Source organism: Apodemus sylvaticus, chromosome 12 (assembly GCF_947179515.1).
Source record: "Apodemus sylvaticus chromosome 12, mApoSyl1.1, whole genome shotgun sequence".
In the NCBI taxonomy this organism is placed as follows: Eukaryota; Metazoa; Chordata; class Mammalia; order Rodentia; family Muridae; genus Apodemus; species Apodemus sylvaticus.
This window is the reverse complement of record NC_067483.1, coordinates 74,684,637-74,710,683: the sequence shown is the minus strand read 5'-3', so window position 1 is coordinate 74,710,683 and position 26,047 is coordinate 74,684,637. Positions and strand designations below refer to the sequence as shown.

The following is a 26,047-nucleotide window of genomic DNA, read 5'->3' as shown; positions in this document are numbered from 1 at the left end:
AAACACACCCTCAAAAAATGAGGCGGCCCTGAATGCTGACAAGAAAGGATGTCCCAGAGATGCCAACGTGTAGAGGGTAAAGACTTATAGTTATACTGCAATTATGTGTACAGGTATCTTGCCAGTGTGTGTGTTGGCTGGGGGATATACTGCATGCATATAGTGCCCACAGGGACCAGAAGTGAGTCAGAATCATATATAATTGTGAACCACCATGTGGTTGCTGGGATTTGAACTCAGGACCTCTGGAAGAGCAGTCAGTGCTCTTAACTGCTGAGCCATCTCTCCAGCCCAAGTTCATACATCTTAATTTTTGCTTTTTTTTTTTCTTCAGAAAGAATCACACAATGAAGCTCAGGATGGCCTAGAACTCAGGATTCTTCTTCTTCAGCCACTCAAGCACTAAAATTACAGGCATGTACCACCATGATATTTTTTGAAGATAGATTTCATGTGATCTAGACTGATCCTAACCTGGAATTTCTGCTCTTCCTTCTTCCACCTCCCAAGTGTGTACATGTGCCACCACTCCTGGTATCCGTTGTGCTAGGGATCAAACCCAGGATTTCATACATGCTAGACAGTCACTCTACCAACTGAGGTACATCCCCACCCTATCTTACTTTTAAAAGATTTCTCATGGTTACCCTGGTGGGTATTAGAAGTTTCCCAAGGAGCTGTGATTCTTTTAGCTGGGAATGGCATATGAAAAAAATAAGAGACCCAGATCCTCCTATTTTCTGGTAACTCCAATTCTAATCTAACCACAAAGGTACGTTTCTCCCCAGCCATAGAAAAATGTAAATACTTAGTACTAATATGTAGTCTGTAGAAGCAACTCCATCTAGCCAAAGATATCAAAGTGGCTTTGGAAACTTTGGTGGTAGTTTGTGGAGGTGATTTGGTGACAATGACAATTCTAGTCATGGAGGAGATGTCACTTTACACTCTGGTGGCAGTTGTATTAGTAGTACATATGACAGCAGGGGTCACCATCATGGCCTGGGTAATGGAAGACATTTTTACAATGATTTTGACAACTACAGCTATCAGCCTTCATATTTTGGACCCACGAAGGAAGAAAACTATGGAGGTAGAAGGTCTGGCCCTACAGTGATGGGGGCTAATACTCGCAAAACCACAAAACCAAGGTAGCTATGGTGGCTCCAGCAGCAGCAGCTACTATGGCAATAGCAGAAGTTTCTAATTACTTCCAGGAAACAAAGTGTAGCAGGAGAGAGAGCTGGAGAAGTGACGAGGGGGCCACAGGTGATGGCAGACCTGTGAGCTCAGCCAAGCTCAAGAAGGCAGGGCCTGGCTACAATAAAGACGTGTTCTAGACAACACTCATGTTTGTGGGCAAAAACAAAATAACAACAAAAAAAACTGTCTTAGTTAGGGTATTACTGCTATGAACAGACACCATGACCAAGGCAAGTATCTCTCTTTTTTTCTTTTTTTTACCCTCAAACTCAGAAATCCTCCTGCCCCTGCCTCCCAAGTGCTGGGATTAAAGGCATGCACCACCACTGCCCCATCAAGGCAAGTCTTATAAAGGACAACATTTACTTGGGGCTGGCTTACAAATTCAGAGGTTCAGTCTATTATCATCAAGGTTGAAACATGGCAGCATCCAGGCAGGCCTGGTGCAGGAGGAGCTGAGAGTTCTACATCTTCATCTGAAGAATGCTAGCAGAATACTGACCCTAGGCAACTAGGATGAGAAAACTTACAACCCACACCCACAATGACACACCTACACCAACAGGACCACACGGTCTAACCTGCTATTCCCTGGGCCAAGCATATACAAACCATCACAAAACCCAAACAAACAAACAAACAAACCAAGAGTTGTATTTCTGACTAGGTTGTATTTCAGTTCTGTTCAATGGAAAGTATAAAGTATCTAAACAACAGATTTTGATGTAGTTTTTTTTTACCCAAACCGTTAATTGCTATATGTAGCAGTGCTAAATAAAAGTGGGTGTGGGTGTGTAGTAGAACCAGGCATGGTGGCACTCTAACCCAACACTTGGGATGCAGAAGAAAGATCAGGAATTCAAAGTTAGTCAGACCTACATAGCAATTTCAAGGCCATCTTGAACTACAATAAGATTCTACCTCAAAAAAAATTTTAATGTAGAAATAAGAGAAAAAAAGAAATATCTGGTTATGGTGGTGCACACCTTTAATCCGAGGACTCAGGATACAGAGGTAGGCAGTTCTCTGAGAGTTCAACAGAGCCAGTTCTAGTTCCAGGACAGCCAGGGCTACATAGACCAACCCTGTCTTGAAAACCAAAAAGGAAGGAAGGAAGGAAGGAAGGGAGGGAGGGAGGAAGGGAGAATGGTCAGGAAAGAGTAAGAACTCTCTGGTTCCTCCACTGCTGCTGACACAGTGAACAAGCCCTCCAAATGTCTTTACACGGCTCTTTGTGCTGGTTTCATTTTCTGTTGTTATGATAAAAATCATGACCAAAGCTTATGCTTTTATGTCATAGTCCACTGAGAAACTCATTGGCTCATCTTTATCTATACAGACTAAGCCCTCCTGCCTAGGGATGGTATTGCCCACAGTGGGCTGCCCCCCCCCCATACCAATCATCAATCAAGACTTCTCTCAAAGATTTGGCTTAGACCAGTTTGAAGGGGACAATTCTTCAGTTGAAGTTTCCCCTTTCCAGGTAACTGTGTCAAGCTGATAACAAAAACTAACCAGGTCACTTGATTTTCTTAAGGATCAGAATCCTAGTAGCAAGCACCTGACTTCTAGAGCCAAAGATGCATGCCCACGTTCCCATGAAGCTCGAGGAGGGGAGAACTGGCTCTGTAACTTCAATACTACTAAGTTCTACCTCCACTGAAGGAAATGTGAACTTTACAACTAAAATAGTCAATGGAGTAAACGAGTCATCAAGGGAGAGTCGATGAAGGGATTCATCAGCTAGAGGAATGCAAAAAAGGAGTGGGGAGAGGTGTGTGCTCTGAGGATCCAGAACACATTTTAAGAATCGGAGAGATGAAGAGCAGCCAGCAAGACTGAGGGAAAAGCTATGGCTGACATGCTGTGGAGGGTTTACAAGGCGAATGGTAAGCTTTCAGAGAGCCGTCTGAAAGGAGGTTTGGAAGCAGAAACCGGATTGTAAATGGAGAAGGAATGAATGGTGAGTGAAGCAGGGACACAGTAACTTCTGGGCCAAGTGCTGCACATCACCTTCCTGTTGTTCTACTGGGGCCTACAAATACATTAACCTGAGGAAAAGCACACAGGGCTCTTGTGCGTAGCTCCATTTGGTCTTCACAATAGCCTCAAGATAACAGTCTTACTCCAACTCAGAAATAGAGGAAAGTATATCCAATACCCAGTACTGGGGAAAATGGTCACTGTTTTCCAGAAATGCCCATTGCTTATAGGTATCAGGAGATTTGAATAAGGATATATTCTCTGACCCAGAAATTTCTCTTTAAAGTTTAGTCAAATCATCATAAGCACACACACAGATTTACTGATAAAGTTGTTCATTATAATAGAAAAACTCCAAACAAGCTATCTTGGACAGTTGAAGAATGAACTGCAGACAATGAAGGAAAAATGGATTGCAATTTATAAAACGGACAAAAGAAAATAGTATCCACACTACCATTCTACCCGGAATGTGTACACACACATGTAATTTTGAGGGATTTCTCCTGTATCTCCCAAGGCTTCTACAAATGATAAATATTGCTTTTGTAAGGTTGGTTGATTTGGTTGATAGGGTTTTATTGATGTCTGGCTGGGTTTTTTGGTTTCTGATTGGTTGTTTGGTTGGGTTTGATGTGTGTGTGCGCGCATGCGTGTGTGTGTGTGTGTGTGTGTGTGTGTGTGTGTGTGTGTGTGTGTGTGCTAGGTAGCCCTGGATTTTCTGAACTCCTTATGCAGACCAGGCTGGCTTCAAACTCACAAAGATCTATCTGCCTCTCTCTCCCAAGAACTGGGACATTGGACACTTCCCCTGGCCTTGCAAGATTTTTAAAATAAGCTCCTAAATGATCAATTCTTGTTTCCTGTCAGACAGGAATGTCTGTGAAAGCAGCCACCAGAATTATTCTGACTTTCTGGTCATCCATTCTACCATGTAGGCTGCCTTTGCTTATACAGACCAGAAGCAAGAGGAGAATGAGGCCCCTCAAAAATACAGAAATGGTTTTTCCTAGTTGCTTCCTTAATGTTCAGTTAAAGCAAAGTCCTTTAAACCCAACACACCAGGAAATCTGAAGTAGAAACCTTTCTTGTACTTAAGGGATAAGCACTAAGAACAAATGGAAACTGATAAAGTAGCAAGAGTAGAGATTTTGGGAACCTTCAGTGTGCTTCTGGATGTGTAAGCAGGACCAGCCAGTACAAGGAAAGCCAAGCCTGGGACCCTTTTTTTATTCTAGGCTTTCCTGCTCGGGATAGTTATACTCCCAAGCACTCTTAGACGTGCAAAGTCTCCCAAAGAAGAGATTCTGGTGGAGGATGGGCTCACTAGTGCACCCCTGTAATGCCAACAGTTGGAAGGTGGAGGCAGGAAGATCAGTTCAAGACCTGTCTGGGCTACATGGAAATATGAATTTGAGGCAAGCCAGGGCTGTGAGGGAGAAAGACAGGTGGAAGAAAGGAAGGATATGCAAGCCATGTTAAAGATATGAAAATCTTAAGAATTGTATTGATTAAATTTTCAGTGATTGTGGAGGGATGGAAACCTTCCGCCAATCAAGCTAGCTTTAACATCCTTGCTAGTTATTTAAGTATTTGAACAGCAATCTTGTACCTATGATTCAAATCATTCCAGAGAGTACACACCTGCCACTAGCCTGCCTCTACGAACTCAAGAAGAAGAACGTCATCAGATAATATCAGAGGCCTTATTCCAGGCTTTGCTATAATCCACACACCTGATGCCCCCGCCCGCCCCCAACGTACATGAAAGGGGACTTGATCTATGACTTTCTTTCGTTCTGTTACTAGAAGTTCATGAAATAGCAGTTGGAACATGGTATTTGGGCAACCTGGATTTGTGTCCTGCAGTCCATGGTCACTCATTTGACTACAGAATAAACTTATTCTCTTGGGTTTGTGAGGAAGGAGGGAGGGGAGAGGCTTTAAAGGGTATGCACTGTCTGACCTAGGTTCTCAAGATAGTAGAATGTCGAGTTTCTTAAGGGCACTTCAGAGATGCGGGGGCGGGGTTGGGGGCGGTGTGTGAAAAGGGTAACTTCGGTGCTTTCTGAGGTTTAAAGCAGAACTTAAGAGAAATTAGCAGTCAAGGTCTACTTCTGCTCAGTAGGTCCTATCCAAGGCTCTGCTGGAGGCCGCCGCGAGGTGGCACAAGAGGGTGCGCCTGGGCTCTTTGTTAAGTCTGCAGGGTCTGGGGAGAAACACCTAGGCCAGCCAAACCACAGGAGCCGGCCTGTACGGGCTGGGGGAGCGGGAATGGGTGCGGCGCACTGTGTGGGCAGGGCTGCGGTACCAGCCGTGCCAACTTTGTTGGCTAAGGGAACTCCCAGACTCCCAAACGACCCCTCCCCAGGAGAGTCCAAAGGTGATACACACGCCTTCCCTCCCTCCTATCCCATACTGGCCCAAAACTACTCCCTACTTTCTGCGCACGCGCAGTGAGATGAGTTACGGTGGCCTGCTGGAGACGAATTACTAACGCGTTACTGTTCCTTCTGCTCCAACCAAGCAGAACAAATCTCTAGGACCAATTTAGGACTATAATCACGAAAAGATACCTGGGGAGGAGAGCAAATATATAGATTGGGAAGCCGGAAAAGTAAATATGCGGACTATCCGGAATAGGGAAAAAATGCAATCTCGCAGAGAGGATAGCCAAAGCCAGAGTCGGTTCGAGGGGCGGTCCCGGGGGCGTGGCCACGCGCGGCAGGGCGGGTCCTGCGGGACAGCTAGAGCCGCACCCAGACAGTGCTGCGCCACTCAGGTCTGCATCAGGAGCGCCAAGGTGAGCCAGGTAAGTGCTGGCACTTGCGTGCCGCAAGAGCTTTAGCTTTGCTGGGGCACCTGAATGCCTGCACACGCACAACCGGTATTTCAACCACTTGGAACGGAATTAGGGTCTCTCTCCAACATGCTTTCCTTATCCGTCGATTTGAGCTCTGCATTTCTACCCACTCTGCCCTCCGCCCGCCCTGCATGCTCCCCCTGATGGCACAGCTTAGGAGCTTCTCGGGGAGGCCCCTACCTAGCTATCCCTAACTCAGGGAGGTTCCCAAGGTCAGCTCATCCTCAATTCCTTATTTTCCTCCCCCTTCTTAACTCCAGTTGTGTAAAGACCTGGGGCTCCCTCTTTCGGCCTTCCAGGGACCACCTGATCTTACTCGGTGCAGCTGTAATACAGAGAAAGGAGCCCGGAGCTCTGCAGTGGGAACTGGCCATTCGGACCTAATCTAGCACAGGTTTCATAAGTGGCGTGCACGCGCCGCTCCTGCTATGGATGTCTTGTTGCTAGGATCCTTCGGGAGGGTCTCAGAGGGAATTGCATTTGTTTTCCTCTCGCCTCGTAGAAATATTTGCATTGATACCTGAACATGGGTCATTTTCTAACTTCTGTCCTAAAAGCAAGAGACTTCTTGGGAAGGGTGGGTGGGATCTTAATTCATCTCTTTCTTGCCTGTCCGCAAGTGTCCCTTCTTATCTTGTGTCCCTACAGGGAGACCCAGAACCACGGGGGTGGGGCACCTGCAGGGCGGTGGAAGGGAGAGACTCTGAGTCACTCCCCGAGGTTGTGGTTTCTGCTAATTCTTTGCTTGGGAGGCACCAGTCTACAAGTAGTCCAAGTAGTCAGGGCAGAAAAAGAAGTAGAGGAGAAGCAGACACAGATGGTCGGATGAGTAGGAGAGGATCGCAGCGGGTTGGGACTTGAATCCCTTAACTAGGGAAAGGAGGTGCCCCAGAGAGCAGCCAGCTCTCTGCTCTGTTGCCTGTACTGTGACTTAGGTGTGGCCTTGCAGAATCTGCAGCAGATTTTAAGGTAGAAGCAGAAAGCAGGGCTTCCCTGCGGAAATCTGTAGGGCACCTGCAGACTGCAGTTTCCCGGGAAGCAGCCAAGGTTATTGGTCAGGGTTAAAGGCGTGTTTTTTTTTTTTTTTCAGTGTGTCAATAATGAAAATATATTGTCTCAGTCAGGAGATCCAGAATGTTTATTCTCACAGGAGCTAAATTTATCTAAGGAGTTAAATAAAACTAACATCTGAAATCCAAACATGTGCTTTCACCCTGGGAAGTACATTCTGCTCAGCTTCTTCCTGACACAATGTTACAGAAATAGAAAACTCTGTCAAGTGATTCCTTTTTTTTTTTTCTTTAACCAGTGTTACTATATATAAAATGACAGTGATAGTGTGGCCAGCCATAGAAACTGCACTCCTGGGGCTTCCTTAGACTAAGAAACAAAATTTTGCTGGATGCAGAGGCCTGCAACTAGAATCCTTGCACCAGAGAGCCAGGAGCATGGTAATTCAAGGCCAGCCTGGGCCATTTATTGAGACCTTGTTAAAGGACAAGGGCAGAGTTCCCCTCAGACAGCACAGGGAACACACACACACACACACACACACACACACACACACACGGTGTGTTTACCCAAAAAGATGCTGAAAAGCCCCTGGACCAGTCAGGAATGAGTGGATGTCAAGTGAACCTGTCAAAAGTAATTTAACACTGACTGAACATTGAGCTAATTTTAAACCTATGCTTTAAATTTAAAGTTTTTTTTAATTTTAAGTGCAGCCAAAGTGTGTGTGTGATGTAGATGAAGTATGCATGCCCGTGAGTGACTATAAGTGCATTGCGTGTGCATACATGTGAAGATGTCTTCCTCAGTCATTCTCCACCTCAGTTTTGAGAATCTCACTGAATCTGAGCTCAAAGAGACTACCCATGCTTACTCGGCAAGCAATTTTGCTGACCCGGCCCTCTCCCCAGCTCTTGCAGCTGAGTTTATTGATCCTGCTTTCGAGTTTACTGTCTTCTGGAATAAGAAAAACTTGGCATTGTTGTCAGGTTTCCCTGTGTAAAATTATCTCTCTCACAGAGTCCACTTGCCTGTCTGGGGTGAGAAATGCAGCAAGTGGAGCAGGAAGATCACGTTGTTTTCCAAATGCATTGAGAGTTTCACAGAGCCCTTGTTGTACTTCGCGTTCTTTCTAGACTGATCTGCTCATCATCTGGAATGAATTCTGAAACTTTGGTGCCATGGCCCACTTTTTTGTTATTTTATTGAAACAGTGTCTTCACAAGCATCAGATTCTTAATCCACCTGCCTCTGTGTCCCACATACTGATGATACTCTACGCATGTGCCACACACAACACCAGGCTTTTTCTCTTTTTAAGTAAATAATACTTTCTATTTCTCCAGCTTAAGAAACACAGATGGAGACTGGGGCTATGGTTCAGCAGTTAAGAGAGAACACTTATTGCTTTTCCAGAGGACCAGAGTTCTGTCACAGTACCCAGTCACCGGCTTACAACTGCCTGTAACTCTAGCTCCAGGAGATCTGACACCTTCTTCTGGCCTTATGCAGACACACACACACACACAGCATACATTCATACGTTTCTGGCCCCAAAAGATTTATGCATAAATAATAATAAAAAAAAGAATGGCAGGTTTAAAAAGAGAGAGAGAGAAAGAGAAAATGCAAATTATTATGCCAAAGCATGCTTCTAAGTCCCAAGAAGCATGGAGGCTCAAGCCAGCAACCTAGGTGGCTCCCTCCCTGGTGTCTTCCCATGGATCTAGCATCTGCTAAGAATTATAATAACTCTAAGCTGTCTTTATTTCTTATGATGGAAAAACCAAGCAGTATTAGTGTGACTCATTCAAGACTTTTTCCTCTTCTGGAAGTCATAGCTTCGCTGCCCCGTGACTTTACACTCCACTCCTGTGTAATGTCAGCTAATGTATATATAGGATTTGTGGGAATCACGATGCAGTACTGAACAGCCAGCTTCAGGACTGCCCTGCCAAGCTGTGTGCCAGGAGCCTGGAGGAAGTGTTCTTCATTCACTTCCTTTCCTCATACCACCATACATTAAAATGAACATGTTCTTTTCCGGATCTTCTCCACGATTTTTTTTTTACCTTTCCAATTTGAAACATCACAGTCTGTAATCAGGCCCAGGCTTGGAGCTAATTATTAGCTCTACTTTCTTGTTAATATATTTTATGCTCAGGAGAGGATCAAATGTTGGCAAACTTGCTCTTCAGCTTGGTTCAGCGACAGGGCTGGTCAAGGCTTAACTAGCAGAGTCTGAAAGCACACTGCCCAGGAGTGTGGGAATCATCTAGGCTTTGCTCTGGGGGTAGCTGTGCGCTTTGAAGGATGTTACCTAATCCCTCTAATACCTAATTCCCTCACCTGTAGAGGTAGTCATTCATGATAGAGCTGCTGTGAGGATTTAAATGAGCTAATACCGAATTGCTTAGAACAGGGTTTAATCCCTACTAGATAAAGATTACAAATACTAGGCTTTTCTTCCTCTTCCTCTGAGCTCTGTAACCACCCTTCGGTCTCACGGGCCTCCTTTCTCTGCCATGTCATCACCCACCCACCTGCCTGCCTGCAAGCTTCTACACTTGCTGCTCTCTTACCTGTGACCTCTGTCACACATCCCTGTGGTAACCTCCGTGGCTTCTCCGCCCAGTCTTTCCCCCTCCTCCGTGTGCCCTCTACCCTCATACCCTGACTGCATTCTAGAGGTTCAGAACTCTTCTCCATCTTGATATCCATTACAGCCCTGCACATGGGGTGTTGTATGGTATTTGTAACCAAAGTTACAAACTGAACGCTGTAACAAAACTGAAAAAGGGAAGGAATCCCTCTGAGAGAGTGGGAGGCATGGAATTGGAGACAAGCAATTCTCTGGGTAAAATGCTGAACTGAATTAATCAAATTGCCTTCATCTGATAAATGCTTTGGGGCTGGTTTTTTCCCCCTGTCTGTATTCCTTGATAACTTTCCTTTCTCATCTGAGGAGGCTGCCTTTAAACCACTAGAAGCAAGATGTAAGATGTGTCTAGAGAGTCCTGTGTCCTGGAAGACTCACCCCTAGGCTATCTAGTATGACCCAAGGATTCAAAGTCAGGTGTCCTGGTATCCCGGCCCATGGGGCTTTAAGCATAGAGAGTCTCTTTAAGAAACCTAACATCGTACCTACAGGAAAACCTGGAATTTATTCTAACAAATCCAATGTCCTTGGATTCCTGGGGTACAGGATTGCCATTTTTTTTTCCCAAATAAGACTCACTGTCCTTCAAGCATGTATGTTTAGGATCTTGCCACATAGAAGCCAAACTCTGAGGAATAAAAGAGAAGTAATTTTCTGCCTTGGCCTTAACGGGCACAACAGTGCAAGCTTGTCCCACGGCACCAAGAGCCATTCATTTGACTTCCAGCCTCCCTGGCCCTTCCCTCCCCAGCCTCCCACCAGCCCAGTCACACACTTAGCAGTTGTTTTCAGTAGGGACAATTCTCCAGTGTTGGGATTAAAATACCATCTGAAGCTTGAACGTGGCTGAGCTGTGTCTGCTTAACTGTAGAGCTGAATGTGTTTGGATTGAAGGGGCGAGTCTTCCATCTTCCCAACGTGACTCATTTCCAGACTGGCTGACAGTGCGTGGGCAAGGCTGAAGACTGAGGTCCTAAGAAGGACCCAGTACATCCTGCCGGCTGTAGCTGGCCTCACTGGAATTAATGAGTAAGTGGTCCATACCTCAGGCTCCTGGTTCAGCCAGCCAGCTACCTGGTTGTAGCCCTTGGAGAAATAGCTGCTCGCCAGTGGGTTACATAGGTTCAGCATCTAGGTTCTGACTCCTTAAGGACCTTTAAGTTAGTGGTGACTAGCTATGGTACCCTACACCACTAGTCACGGCAGGCAGGAGGCTGAGGCAGGAGGATTTGAGCAGTGCTTATTTGAAGGTTTGACAAACAAGCGTTGATGTGTTTGTTGTGGAAATGAACTAGAACTGCCGTTATGGAACTGTGGGATGAACAGAGAAATGGTGTGACTCTCGCTGGCTCTCCATCCTGGAGAGAAAGTTACCTCGGTGTTGCTTCCCCTCACTTCCTACTTTTCCCCACCACGCTTCTCCTGAGCTTGGGAGAATCAGCTAGACGTGCTCTCCTCTAGGAATTCTGCTGGCAGATTCTCCTGAGAACATCACTATTCTGGTACTCCAGTTTCCATCAACACTGTCTCCGTTTCCTCCTTCAGTGACTTCAAGCCTTACTTCACTGGGGCAAAATCCTCTTGGGAATTACTGAGAGGCCTGTTCCTTTGTGGGAACAAAGGCCGAATCAAACCTTGATAGCTGTCTGGGGAAGCTTTACGTGAGTAAACTGAGCCTCCAGTCCCGCCCAAGTTTGCTGAGCCATCTGGTGTGTGGGACTTTAAGAGACATACGTCCTATATGATCAAGCCAGCCCTTTAAATGACCATCCCTGTCTCACCATCATTAAATCGTTGGGGGTTTGCTATATAAAATAATTGGACTGTGATGACACAGCCAACCGAGTAAGGGTTACTATGAGATTTGGGGAGAATGGTGGCTTTGGTACTTAGTCATAGTCACCTTCCTGTTTGTATTAATATAAAACACCAGCTAAAAATTTGCAAAAGAGCAACATCACAAACTGAAGTAGAAGTTGCTGTTGTCCAACCTGGGTTTTGTTTACTTAAAGTTGAAGAGAAATCTGTCATTTAAGAAAACCTAAGTAAGGTTTATGTAACTTGGTGACTCAGGAGTGATAAACTCTTTGGGGAGAGTGCCTACATCCATAACTCTGGCTTTTGCTCTCCTTATGCAATGCTGATTGTGCCCTGGGGCATTTCACTGGGCAGCCAAGAGGACTTGGGTACACAGTGAAAGAGAATGTTGCAACAGAGGCGTTCACTTGACTGTAGGCTTGCCCAGAACCCTTCCCTGTAACTGAAAGAACTATGTCCCAGTGAGATAAGGCCAGCAGTGGCGGAAGCAGGAAACAGAGACAGGGTTGGTGGAAAGTGGAGTTCTAGAATAGTGATATTCCCAGGAGAATCTGTCAGCAGAATTCCTAAAAGAGAGCACCTGAGCCTAAGAGCCCAGGAACCCCGTGCTGCTGCCTCATATGCTGGAGCCAAGTGGATCCTGGAGGTGACACCAACAACACCACATTTTAATCCGAGATTGTATGGCTCTCAGCCTGAAGATGTGGATGGTGTCAGTGACATACTTATAGCTCACTGGTGTCTGCTACCCAGCTATACGGTAGGGCTGTTGCTTTGAGTTCTGTTCTATCCCCATCCATATAGGCTGCAAGAGCTGGTTACCAAAGTATCCTCATTCTCCTGGAAACCCACCATGGCCTGGGGCTTTTATTTTATCTTATTTTTGAGGAGGAGACTACAAGATACTTTATTGAAGTTTAAAGACTAACTATATATGTACATATATATGTATATATAGTTGCTATAGTTTGAACATTTCAAAATAACTAGACTTATAACATGGCTGCACAGAGGCATCTATAAAACCTCCTTCAATATCATATGTAATGGTGAAGAACTGAATGCTTCCACCATACATGGGAAACAAGACACGCATGTCCACTTTGCCTGTTCTCTTCAACATTGTATTGGTTCTAGCTAGGGATATTCACCAAGAAGAAGAAAATAACAGCAGTGATTTAAAAAAAATTCCTATTGGTAAGGAAGCAATAACTCTTTCTCAATAGCAGATCCTGGATGTAAATATTCTAAAGACCCAGGAGTCTGGTATTTTATATATGCTCAGCTCCAAATATGTGTAGGGTTGGATCTCAATGCCATGAAAATGTAAGGTGGAACCAAAGAGGAGCTGTCTAGCTGCAGCCTCCCCGGGTTGCTATCTTTTCCCTTTGCTCCTGAAACAGAAGCAGGGTGTGGCTGTACTGCTCGGGACATAAGCTCTGCCAAGGATTGTTCCTTATAGCTGCTTCTAACTTCCAAGGTGCAAGCTCTGCAGGGCAATTTGATAGCAGATGGTTGAGACACTGGTCAGTCTGCCTGCACTCCGACCCCAGCCCTGCATCCTCCAGTGATGGAAGCTTAGGCAAATTGCCAAATTCCTCTTTGCCCTGTTTCCCTCCTGGGTAATGTGAGAACAGCAGTAATAGCAACTGTGGCATAGGATTATCATAGGGAGAAAGAGCTTACGTAAGGTCTCTGCCTGGTGTGCATGTGGCCCCGTAGTTCAATTTTTCAACATGTATTAATGAGATGATTTCCCATATTACTGTTTCTGCCAGAAAGAATGAAGAACTCCATGAGAAGTTTATTGGCTATCTTACTAAGCCCTTAGATATGTCTGTCTTTCACTTATCTCATGCTCATTTAGAATTTGAGGTACAGCAATTCATGGTAGAAGAAGTAACAACCCCTGAAGGTCCTCTTTTGCATAGTGACCATCTCTCTTGCAGTGTTTAAAGCCTTAATCTCCAACTCCTTTGACTGGTTAGAGAAAAAAAAAAAAAAAAAGTCAGGTCTGGTGATTGTGGCCAGAAAGAGAGATCTAGGAAGGCAGAGGCTGTCACTGGCCAGGGTCACTAGGTAAAGTTTTGAGGGGGACGGGGCACCCTCTTGCCCACTTGTTTAGTTCATGTTAAGCCAAATGTTAAACCTAAAAAAATGGAATTGGTCCTGTGATGTGTGCAAGCTCTGGTGTAACTGTGAAAGGTCTAGCCTCAGCTCAGCCTGCGGCCATCATCAAGTCCTAGAGATGCCACAGGCAGTGGAGGGTTCCAGGACCATCCAGTAGAAAACATTGTATAGATCACAGACACAGGAGTCTGCTTCACAGTGTGACTTGGACACAATCTTCACCACCACCTACAAATAGCCTTTTTTCCCTAAAACAAGTGTTTTAAAATTTCATTTATTTTCATAGATATGGGTATTTCACCTGTGTATGCCAGTACAACATGTGGGTGCTTGGTGTCTGTGGTAGCCAGAAGAAGGCATTGAATCCCCTGACTCTGGAGTTACAGACAGTTGTGAGCTGCCAATGGGGTGCTGGGAATTGAACCCGGGTCCTCTAGAAAAGCAACCAGTCTTCTTAATCACTGAGCCAACTTTCCAGCCCCCAAAACAACAGTTTTTAAAAACATGATCTCTTGGCAGTGATCGAAACACCAGAGAACTTTTGAAAGTTGCATTCACCGGCCCCACTGGAGCCCTGCTGAGAGTCAGAAACTCTTGAGAGTGGGCATATCTTAACACACCCTCCAGGTGAAGACTGAGAACCGAAGCAACACTCATCTGATTAATAATTAATAATTAATTTCATTAACTGTTTCTGTATTTGTGCACCTGACTATTAAGTAACACAAATGAGAGGGGACAGAATGTGTGAATGAATGAATGAATGAATGAATGAATGAATGTATATTGTATATTTCCTCCATAATTGAACATTATTTTAATGCACCAGACTGCATCACCTTGATTTGCACCTTGATAGGACCTTTTAGCTGATTCTGGAGCCTAATCCTGAAAATATCTGACATTCATTATCAATAATAAAATATCTCATGTTAAAAAAAAACAAACAAACACAAATGGGAGGCTTGTATCTTGTGTTCTCTGTGTTGAGATCATGTTACAGAAGCCAGGTGGTCTGTGGGAAACACAGTTACAAGCATTCCTAGCAGAGCTGCAGTGTCCAGACCGTGAAGACCAAGTCCAGGAAAACCTCCTCCAACTCAACAACCTTATCTGGGTGGGTCCATAAAAGGGCTGCAGGGATGTGATCAGAAGATGTGTGCAGCCCACATGAGTGCTCATAGCAGAGCGGACTTGTCTATCAGTTATCAGCTCCTCAGGCCTGGCCCTGTAAGCTATCTGCTGCCTCTGGATTTGTAACAACCCAGGGTGTGGCTGAGGCTGCCTGGGTGTGGATTCTGAACTGAGCTGCCTTTCCCTTCTCAGTGCACCCTGACCCAGAGGCCACCTTCTAAGGGCTGAGAGCATCCATCTCTTTTTTCCTAGTCTCAGAAAATAAGAACTTAGCCAATGGCAAGGTATCTTATTTTATTAATTATTATTTATATAAGTACACTGCAGCTGTCTTCAGACACATACTAGAAGAATGCATCAGATCCCATTACAGATGCTTGTGAGCCACCATGTGGTTGCTGGGGATTGAACTCAGGACCTCTGGAAGAGCACTGAGTACTCTTAACCACTGAGCCATCTCTCCAGCCCTCTGTGACAAAGTATTTTTGAACCTTGACTGAATTAAGCCAATCCTATCCTTAAAGGCTAAGGGTGTAATCATTTTTACTTCTTGGATCTAAGTTTTTAGCAACTATGATGTAGACCTCTGTGTTCTAGATTCTTCTTTCCCGTGTAATTTGTCATCCCTCTTCTTCCACAGTTTCAGTAGATGCTTTGGAGGGAAGAAAAGCAGAATTAAATAGTTTAGGTGACTATTACCAGGTACTCTGTAAGGTGACGAGCCGCCTCTTTGTATGTGTGATGGTGGGGCATTCCTGGAAGCCACAGCAGTTGCTGCTCTTACTGTGAACACTGTAAGCACCTGCGTGTGTGTGTACCATGAGCAGTCCTAGCATGAGCAATGCCAAACCATGGGGAGCTCAGTGGCTGCTCTCATTGTCTCCTCTGAGTGCAGATTAGACCTACGACGAAGTAGGGCTCCTCACTGGAAGCGGTATGCCGAGGTGTCTGAAGAGCTCTTCCACCTTTCTGAAAGGCAGCATTCCAGGCTTTGACCCTGTGGCTGTTCACAAATGTCCAAGACTCCTCAAAAAGAGACCCTATAGGAAGAAGAGGACTCCACTATAGAGGATCTCATGGTCTCTACAAACCGCTCCTGCTGGTACCCGATACCCCTTCCCCACCTTCAGTTAATTCTCTGCCTTTTCTGCTGAACCATTTCACAAGGCTCCCCCGACAATGGAAAAGGAGTTACATCATCCTCCCAACCTCCTCCCCCACCCCTGGTTTTCCTCCCTCTGGCCCCTCTAGTTACTCTCCCTCCCAAAGGCTGCCAGAATGTTTGGCTTTCTTACTGTTAGTGTGTATATGCATGTGTGTGAATGTATATGTATGCACAGATGCATATAAATACAATCTTCTGAGTCCATTTTTATTGTGCATACATGGTTTCAGAACTGACCACTTTGTTTGCATTCAGCAGCCACTAAGGGGGCTCATCCCTGGGAGAGGCTAACTCTCCATCTCCCAGCTGTCATTAGTGGCCTGAAGTTCTTTACCTAGAGGTGGCACCCTGTGAAATTTCCTCCTTCCATTAAAACATGTCCATTGATGTTGCTATTGCAGTCACTTCTAGGAGAAACTGTCTGACAGCAGACTTGCTGGTATACGGGCTCTTACGAGCTTTCTATGATGTGCCCAGAGCTGTAGGTTCAAGAGCTGTGATATATAAATCTATCAGTTTCAGCTGTACTCCCCATAGCCTCTGCATTGTGTCCAGCTATGGTATCTGTGATGGTCTCCATTTTCCATAAACAGAAGCTTCTTTGATGAGAAGCGGTGACTACACTTATCTGTGAGCGTAAGGATACGAGTTAGTATGTATAAAGAATCATATTGGTCTAGCAAAGTGGCAGATGGGGATTATTTTTCAAGGTGATCTCACCAGCTCTGGATTATTAACTAAGTTTCCAGTACTAGGCATGATAGCTTCCTGTGGAACGGGCCTTCAAGTCCAATTAGATAGCTGTTGATTGCTGCCAAGCTGACTGCACCTTTATACATTGTTGCCGGGCTGATTATTGTCCTGATTCATAGGCATTGCAAGTGGGTGGGGCTGTTTAACTGCTCCCTGCCCTTGGCAGCTTGTACAGTACTTTTGTGGAGTACAGGAAGTTGGAGTACAGGAAAAGGGCTTTCAGGTCAGATCCAGCCTTGAACCAGCCAAGGCCGGTGTCCTAAATGTCGCCAGCACGCCTTGATGCTGGGCCTCGCTTACCCCCACCCAGGTTCGTCCTAGTCACATCGACTTCTTGAGGAGAGGGACTCTCACCAGGTATGAACACCCAGCTGACTGCAGTTCTCTGAAGGAGGAACCTGGCAGAAATGTCCATTTCTGGTAGTGGACTACAGAACGGTCGCTTTGGGAACGGCTCTTACATGTAGTGGATAGTCACCCAAAGATTGCTTCTCCCGTGGTGCCTGCCTAGCTGCTCTTAGACATCAGGGAAACAGGGATCAGCAACTACGCCCCCGTTCTGGTATTCTGCAGAACTAGAGTGCTTTTATGAATTCTGAAACCTGACCTGGTCCTCGGTCTGCCCTCCTTGGCTTGAGCCTCCGGACTCACAAGCTGCCCTAGAGCAGATATGTTTCCCTTCATTGTCCTTACAAGCGTCGGAGGCAGCTTCGTTTTCAGGCCCCCGTGGTTTAACTCCAAGGATGGCGAGTAGGCTTTGATCATTTTGTATTTTCAAGGAGGTGTTCAGAGTTCACACTGTGTTCTTGCTACATAATTGATACCATAGCTTCTCACATGTGTTGACTTTACAACTTGGGAAGAGAAGGAAGGAGAAGAAACTTGGACAGCATCCAGACCTTCTCCTCTGAAGCTGGGCAGCTGTAGCTTCTCACCTGGAGGCACCTTGTGCTGAGTCATAGAGACATCTGGCCTGGCCTGTGTCTGGCCCTTCCCAAGGACAAGTGAGCAGGGCTGGGTGAAGATCATAAAAGGGGAAATCTGGAGAGAATTGATGCTGTGTCCTGTGGTGGGATGGTGACAGGTCTGAGGGGCTTAGAACCCAAATGTTCTTTTTCTAAGCCAGGAGAACTGTACATTTTAATTTATTTATTTTTATGTAAGTGGGTATTTTGACTGCATGCATGTCTGTGAGCCAGCCACATGAGTGTAGTGCCTTTGGAAGCTAGATAGAAGTAGTTATTGGATCCCCCTGGGACTAGAGTTACAGATGGCTATGAGCCACCATATGGGTGCTGCCAATCAAACCGGGAATAGCAGTCAGTGCTCTCAACCGCTGAGCCATCTCTCTACCCCTGAGAAACTTTAAAAAACAAACAAACAACAACAACAACAAAAACGAGCAACTTGCTCCCCCTCCAAATTTTATATTGAAAAAAGACATTGTGGCTCTGCTGTAAACAGGACTGAAAGAGGTCATGGGAGCCAGATAAATCTGAGTTGAATCCTACCCATAATACTTCCTGCTTTAGACTCTGGGTACAGCACATGAACTCTGGGTGTTCCTCTGATGGTAGGGGTACTGGAATCTTGTCCTTTCATTTTTAAGGATCACTTGAAATGTTCTGCAGCAGGGCAACACCCATCAAGACAGACTTTATTTCAGTGGGTGTATGGATGTGTGGGGTGGGTGTGTGGATGTGTGGGGTGGGTGTGTGGATGTGTGGGGTGGGTGTGTGGATGTGTGGGGTGGCTGTGTGGATGTGTGGGATGGGTGTGTGGATGTGTGGGGTGGGTGTGTGGATGTGTGGGGTGGGTGTGTGGATGTGTGGGGTGGGTGTGTGGATGTGTGGGGTGGGTGTGTGGATGTGTGGGATGGGTGTGTGGATGTGTGGGGTGGGTGTGTGGATGTGTGGGGTGGGTGTGTGGATGTGTGGGGTGGATGTGTTTTCATACACATGCATGTGGAAGCCCTAAGACAACCTGGGTTGTTGTTGCCCCTCAGGAGGAACACATCTTGGGGATTTTTTGAGGCAGGATCTCTCACTAACACCCAGAGTTCACCAGTCAGGCTACACTGGCTGTCCCACAAGCTCCTGGAATCTCCCTGTCTCCACAGCAGTAGGACTACAAGACCACAGGTGCCATCTTGCCTGGCTTCTTTGCATGGGTGCTAGGGATTGAACCCAGGTCCTCACGGTTGCTCAGCAAGCATTTTACTGACTAAGCCATCTCCCCACCCTTAAAGGCAAAACCCAGGTTGGCCTTGAACTTGTGATCCTCCTGCTTCCTTCTCTTAAGAATTTGCCTACCAGAGTGTGCTTTTCACAGCAGCAAGAGATCACACAGGAGCTCCTGGCTTGGGGCGGCCTTGCATGTGGTAGTGAGTCACTTCAGCATATTCTGAGGTGTTGGAGCTGCCCTTTGGGCCAGCATGCTCTGAACCCTTGGCTCACAGCGGTTATTGGACAGCCCAGTGGGCTCTGAGATGCTTAAAGCCTCTTCTACCAGCTAAATTTCATTGTCTCTGGTGCTCAGCCTAAGTCTTTCCCCTTGAGACAGGAGCTTGAATGCTGAACACCGCAAGATGAGCCAGGATTAGCTTTTTCTCAAAGCGGTTTCTCCTGCGTGGTCAGAAAAAATGAAAAGAATTGTATTGTGAAATTCTAGCTATGAAAACATAGCTACCACCCCAAAATACAGTTAACATTTGTTCAGCTTGTATTCCCAACTTTCTATGCATTCCAAAATAAGTTGCAGACTTGAGAACTCTGTGGGACTTGTGATGATCTGATGGGCAGCCTGGGTTCTCAGGAGCCTGCCAGACTGTTGTCTTATGCACACCATTGGCTCAAGGGTGTATGTGCATGCGTGTATGTGTGTGCACAAAAATAAATAATGAAGAAGTAAGGAAGTAAAATCTGTTCTCAAATCTGAAAGGGAGAGGGAGAGGAAGGAAGGAAGAGGGAAGGAAGGACATGTATGATCTGATACTTCCCTGAGACCAGACTGAAGACTGGAGTCATTTTTAATTCTGTTGTCTAATGCACAGTAGTATTTCTGATGACCTCTTAGAAACATCTTTTGTCCTTTTTAGATTGGGCAGAGTGTATGTGTGTCATATATATGTATGGTATGTGCATGTGTGTGCATATGTGTGTATGTGTGATATATGCATGTGTGTGCATGTGTGTGTGCAGGTGCTCTTAACCTGCTCCTATAAAGGCTGGAGGTTAAGTTGGAGGCTTTTTTTTTCACTCTCTACCTTCCTTTTTGAGGCATGTCCTCTCACTAAGTCCTAAGCTCACCTTTATTATTATTATTATTATTATTATTATTATTAAAATTGGCCAGCCAGTGAGCTCCAGAAATCCACTTGTCTTCATCCCCAACACAGCCCAGCACAGTAGGGGCTGAGGATCCAGTCAGGTCCTCCTGTTTGTCATCAAACAGTTTACCTGCTGAGCCGTCTTCCCAGCCCCGAAATGTCTTTGTGATCTGTGTGCCTCTGCTGGCAATGAGGCACTGTGCTAAGGCTATGCTACCCGATGCCCACAGCATTAGCTTAGTTTCCCACTGTGTTCACTTTCTTCCCCAGAGCCAAGATGGCGGTCCTCTCTAAGGAATATGGATTTGTGCTTCTCACTGGCGCTGCCAGCTTTGTCATGGTGCTCCACCTAGCCATCAATGTGGGCAAAGCCCGCAAGAAGTACAAGGTAGAGGTAAGTAAGCTCAGCAGCAGGTGCCTCTGTGGGCTTCCTGAGGCCACCAGCTTATCTAAGGCTTGTTTTCAGTCCTGGAGGGAGAGCTAAGTTATGATTAGTGGATGACAGGTGGTGCCAGTTTTTGGACAACGCCCATTAGGATTTTGTTCCTAAGAGTCTGGGACGTAATTTGCACTTTGTTGGACTTTGGCTCCTCTGTAGAGAGACCTGGCCTACTGGAATTAAAAGTCCATTTCTGTCTAGAGCCATTTGCCAGGGACACTGCTGTTTTCTAAAACAGGATGAAGCAGCTGTATTGCTTCCTAGTTTGCCACTTTAAAAAAGGTGTCTTAAGTTGATTTTCCTGATTCCTAAATAGAGACAAGATGCTTAACCTGAGTTTGGCCAGTAGCTGCAGAAAGGAAGTCTGTTAAATACTTCCTCTAGTTCTAACTGAACTAGAAGAAAACTTCTAAAGCTCTCCCTGGTGAGCAATTAGAAGTCTGTTTGCATTTAGCATCTTGTAATTAGACTCCCTCAGTGGAGGTTCTTTTCAAGCGTGCCTATCTGGCTGCCTCTCCTTTGATTCTAATGGACACTTGCAATAATAAAAGTCTCACTCACTCAATTATCTATTCCCTGTTAAGGGAGATCTTAAGAGGATGTGGTGTGTGGTGACTCTTGGGTGACTCATAGCCATTTCTCTATGGTGTCTCTGTAATCATCTGCAGTCCACCATTGACTTATGACATCAATGAGAAACACTGGCTGGGCAGAAGCCACTCCTGTCTCTTTTGTAACCACAACTCGGTCACAGGTTCTCACTACCTTATGCTGGCTAGAACCGCCAAACCTGCCGCTGAGAACTGAAAACCTCGCCACTACAGAGAGAGCAAAGCTGCAGTTCATCCGTCAGGAGGACGGTAGAAGGTGCTTTGCGATGTCTCTGTCTCGGTGTTAGTCAATTCTCAACACTCCCGCTCTGCTTGCTTCAACAGTACCCTGTCATGTACAGCACAGACCCTGAGAACGGGCACATGTTCAACTGCATTCAGCGCGCCCACCAGAACACGTGAGTGTCATGCTGCCACACGGCAAAGATCTCCATCACTCCAGAGTCTCTGAATCTGCTCAGTAATAGCATGGCAATCATGGGTACCTCGTTTAGAGCATCATTAAAACGTTAGTGTTGGGGTTGGGAATGGGGCAAGATGGCTCAGAAAGTTAAGGCACTTTCTGCCAAACCTGATAATCTAAATTTGATCCCTGGGACCCACATGTCAGGAGGAGAGAACCAAGTCTAATGTATACATGTGAGCCCAGGACATTGGTACACACACATTAGTTCGCTCATACACACAAATAAAAATAAACTTAAGTTACTGGGTGAACAGATTTGAATGCTGAATAAAACTAAGTATTTTTAGAACAGAAAACTTCTTAGCCAGGCTGTAGTGGCACACATCTTAAGTCCCAGCACTCGGGAGGCAGAGCCAGGCATGATCTCTGTGAGTTTGAGGCTAGCCTGGTCTATAGAGTGAGTTCCAGGACAGCCAGGGCTACCCAGAGAAATCTTGTCTTGGAAAACAAAACAAAACAAAACAAAACAAAACAAAGCAGCTTCTGAGTCGTCTTTTTAGAAGTGTCTTTTCCTATCACTGTGATAAAATGAATTTAGGGAGAGAGGTTTATTCCAGCTCACAGGTCAAGGACCAGTCCTTCATGGTGGAGAACTCATGATAGAAAAGTCAAGGTGACAGGAGCCTGAAACAAGGCACAAGAGGTTCCATCCATCCACAGACAAGAAGCAGAGAGTGGTGAAGGCCTCCTACTGCTCGGCTCCTTTCTCTTACACAGTTCAGGTCCCAGCCAGGGATTGGTGCCACCCATGGTGGGCAGTTCTTTCTACTTCAATTAACAAACACAATCCAAATAATCTCCTATGGGCATGCTCATCCTCCAGGTGAGCCTTGGTCCTGTTAACAATTATCAGCTATCACAATGTCTTTACTGTGACCCTCGGCAGTGTTTGCAGGTCCCATCTAACTAATTGCATTCACACACACACACACACACAGCTGACAGAGAACTGAGTAGTGGAAGGATTTATCTTGGCTCACAATTAGATGAGAGTAGTCCATGATGGAAGGTTTCCTGACCAGACTCGTACTGGTGATGGCGGAGACTTGCAGCTGATCACAAAGACAGACAGGAAACAGATCTTCTGCTGGGCTGTATCCCTCAAAGCCCATACCTTAGTGGCCTATACCTGCCAGTCAGGTCCCTGTCCCCAAAGGTTCCACAGCCTCCAAAACAATGCCACTAAGAGGAGACGGGTATCTGAATGCATGAGCCTGTGAGATATTTCAGATTGTGAGTCGTTCCATTAGGAGACCTTTTCCCAACCTAACACCTTCCTCATGAGTTTGAAGGATGTGAAGTTCTTTTACTCTCAACTAGAGCAAAAGCCGTTGGGTCCTGGTAAGCAGTATTCCCCCTTCAGCCAGTATTTGTACTTGAGCTTCTAGCCTTCCAGCAAGAAGGTAGAGTTCCTTATAGTTCTTAAAGTTCTGGACAGACATCCATGAGGAAACTTTTTTTGTTGTTGTTGTTTGGGGGGGAGGTTGTTTGTTTCTCAAGACATGGTTTCTCAATATAGCCTGGAATTCATTTTACATCAGGCTGGCCTCAAATTCACAGAGATCCACATGCCTCTGCCTCCCCAGGTATAAAGATTAAAGGTGTGAGCCACCACCGCCAAGTTTGAGGACGCTTTTTTAAAAGTTACTTTCTGTCCATTCTAGGTTGGAGGTGTATCCTCCCTTCCTGTTCTTCCTAACCGTGGGAGGTGTTTACCACCCGGTAAGTTTCTTCTGGGGCTGTTCATCCATTTAGATGTGGTTCCCTGGGCTACTCTAGGCTACCCTGGGCACAGGGAGAAGTGAAGGAACATTGAAGGAGGAGCTTTGGTGTCAAGCAGCACATATTTAAAGGCATTTTATTTACTGATTTATTATGAGGATTGCTTTAAAGTGGACAGTAGTTCACCTAGTCGTTTTCAGAGTGAGGAGAAACCTCTTAGACAATGTTTAACTTTCATGGGGTCAGCTAAGCCACAGAAGCATGGAACTTTGAACCCAGGTCGATTTCTAAAACGTTTGTTCCACAGAGAGTGGATTTGACTTTACTCTATGCAAAAAAAAAAAAAAAACAAATCTATCCACACCCAAGGTTACAGCCTCGAACAAGACAGGCAGATGCCTGGATTAATCGCCCTTTCCTTTAATCGGAGGCATAAATAAATTATTTGGTATGTTAGAAAGTGGTGAGTGCCCAGTAGCAGGCAGCTGGGAGGCAGGGCAGGAGTGTGGGGCTCAGCGATTATGAGTAGCATGAGGACACTTACTGAGGTGACAGTGAAGCAAACTCACAAGAGGTGAGAGGAAGCAGGTGTCTGTCTGTAGCACTCGGCCTGGAGAAGGTGGGTGGTCATTAGTCATGCCTGAGGTTATGGCTGTGAACAGGATGGGCGGGCCACTGGACAACGGGAATCAGCCCTAAAACTTACGCAGCACCGCCTGCGTGAAGAACCGCCTGACAGAAACTAAACTCAAACAGAGAGTAACTGGGGCTCTGTCAACTGTTGAACTCATCCTCCCTCGGATACTTCTCAGCCAGAGTCAATTCAAGCAGAAATCCTCCCATAGCAACCAGCACCACCCATAGCACCAGATTGGAAAAGGACTTGGGAAGGTCACCTACTCACCTTACCCAACTTTTGTTCCCTCTTATTCTGTCTGGCCAGTTAGATTACTCAAAATGAAATGAAGAGAAGGGAGTTTCAACCTTCATAAGGCTCACTCTCTCCTCTCAGGAGTGTTGGGAATGGGGAGCCCTTTTCCCTCTGAGCACACATAGTCAGGGGTTTGCTATGCATTTTTTCTCAGCTTGTCTCATGGAGCTCCGCCCCTACTGTGTGCAGGCTGCCGTACTGGCTGCATCCAGGCCTTGTCCCTGCAGACAGTGTAGCCCAGCAGCTGTTCAGTCAGTGTTGGACCCAGGGTCCCGTTTCAGACATTAGAGTTTACTCTTTTTACTCACCCTGGAACCCTGTGTCCTACCTGCCTTGACCTGGGCTCCAGAACCAGCTCCCCCAGTTGCCCTGAGCAGGAAATTCTTTCTAATCCACCCATCGGGAAAGCTAGGACTCACCTCACAGTTGAGCATGCCATTGTAGACAATGGCAGGTCTTCAACTTTCCTGACTGAAACAAATAACCCCACTATTCCTTAACTCTGTGAGAAATATATTAGCAAATGCATGGAATTACCTTTGGCCAACACAAGTGTAATCAGTTCTGGGCATTAATTAATGAAGGTCTGTTTCTTCAGTGCAAATACTGAGCTGTCCTTTTATCTTAGCGTGTAGCTTCTGGCCTGGGCCTGGCCTGGATTATTGGGCGAGTTCTTTACGCATATGGCTACTACACAGGAGGTAAGTACTTATTGACATTTGTCAAGGAAATACATTTTAGATTTATCTTCTTTAACATGTATTATGTACCTATGTCCATGGGCCCACAGAGGGCACAGAATGCCCTGGAGCTGCAGTTACAGGTGGTTGCAGTCCCCCTAACATGGGTGCTAATGACTATATTCTGGTCCTCTGCAAGAGCAGTAGATGTGCCTAACCACTGAGTCATCTTTTCTGCCCCCAAAACAAATTTTATTTTTTTTATTTTTATTTTATTTTTATTATTTATTTATGTATTTATTTATTTATTTAGAAACAGGGTTTCTCTGTGTAGCCCGGGCTGCCCTGGAACTCACTCCATAGACCAGGCCGGCCTTGAACTTAAAGAGATATGCCTACCTCTACCTCACGAATCACTACCCAGCCAAATTTTAAATATTGTTAGTGTCGGTTGCTTGTCTGTGAACTTTACGTCCACTGTGCAACCTCACAGCAATTCCACATACAGCTAACAAGCCTGTTTTACAGATGAGGAAACAGCCTTAGAAATATTAAGGGGCTAACCAGAGCTACCAGGAATCAAACCAAGGTGCTATGTACGCAAAACCTGACCATTGCTGGGATAAAGGGCCAGCAGAGAAGAAAAGGCATTGTTCCAGAGGCAGATGCTCCTATTGGGCCTAAGACAAAGTTGCGTGACTTACAGAGTTCTCCATAGTCTAGGCCATGCTATTGTAGAATTACTTCGCACATAGTTTCTAGCATGCTGATGGTCCTAGGCTAGAGTTGGTCAACCTCCCAGGAACAGGCGTTGACTGTGCAACCTCAGATGCTAGAGCAGACTGCTTGTGCATGTTCTGGTAACTTCTGCTGTCTTGTTTTTCAGACCCTAGCAAGCGGTATCGAGGAGCTGTGAGCTCTCTTGCCCTCTTTGCCCTGATGGGCACAACCGTGTGTTCTGCTTTCCAGCATCTCGGCTGGATCAGACCGGGCTTGGGCAGGGGGCCCAGACACTGCCACTGAGGAATGGGGGGCCTTTCAACTCTCATTCACCTTCAGCCACTTACCCTTATTTCCAGTTCCACTGTTTTTTTAAATATAATAAAACCTTATCTGGCATCAGCCTCGTACCTAAACCTCCTGACTGCATC

The 26,047-nt window shown here is 45.8% G+C and overlaps 1 protein-coding gene across 3 annotated transcripts; it reads left to right on the top strand.

Annotated features, from left to right (window-relative positions):
• The first annotated feature begins 5,892 nt into the window (after nucleotides 1-5,892).
• Mgst3 (microsomal glutathione S-transferase 3) lies at nucleotides 5,893-26,032 on the top strand. Of its 3 annotated transcripts, XM_052200389.1 has the most exons (7): nucleotides 5,936-5,998; nucleotides 11,265-11,380; nucleotides 20,318-20,441; nucleotides 21,422-21,495; nucleotides 23,228-23,285; nucleotides 24,845-24,917; nucleotides 25,783-26,032. In XM_052200389.1, exons 3-7 carry the CDS (start codon nucleotides 20,325-20,327, stop codon nucleotides 25,917-25,919), a joined length of 459 nt encoding a protein of 152 aa, XP_052056349.1. In that variant the 5' UTR covers nucleotides 5,936-5,998; nucleotides 11,265-11,380; nucleotides 20,318-20,324; the 3' UTR covers nucleotides 25,920-26,032. The 3 variants fall into 3 exon arrangements, with proteins under 3 accessions (XP_052056348.1, XP_052056349.1, XP_052056350.1); XM_052200388.1 differs by lacking the exon at nucleotides 11,265-11,380 and having other exon boundaries at nucleotides 5,893-5,998; XM_052200390.1 differs by lacking the exon at nucleotides 11,265-11,380 and having other exon boundaries at nucleotides 5,943-5,989.
• The last annotated feature ends 15 nt before the right edge of the window (nucleotides 26,033-26,047 follow it).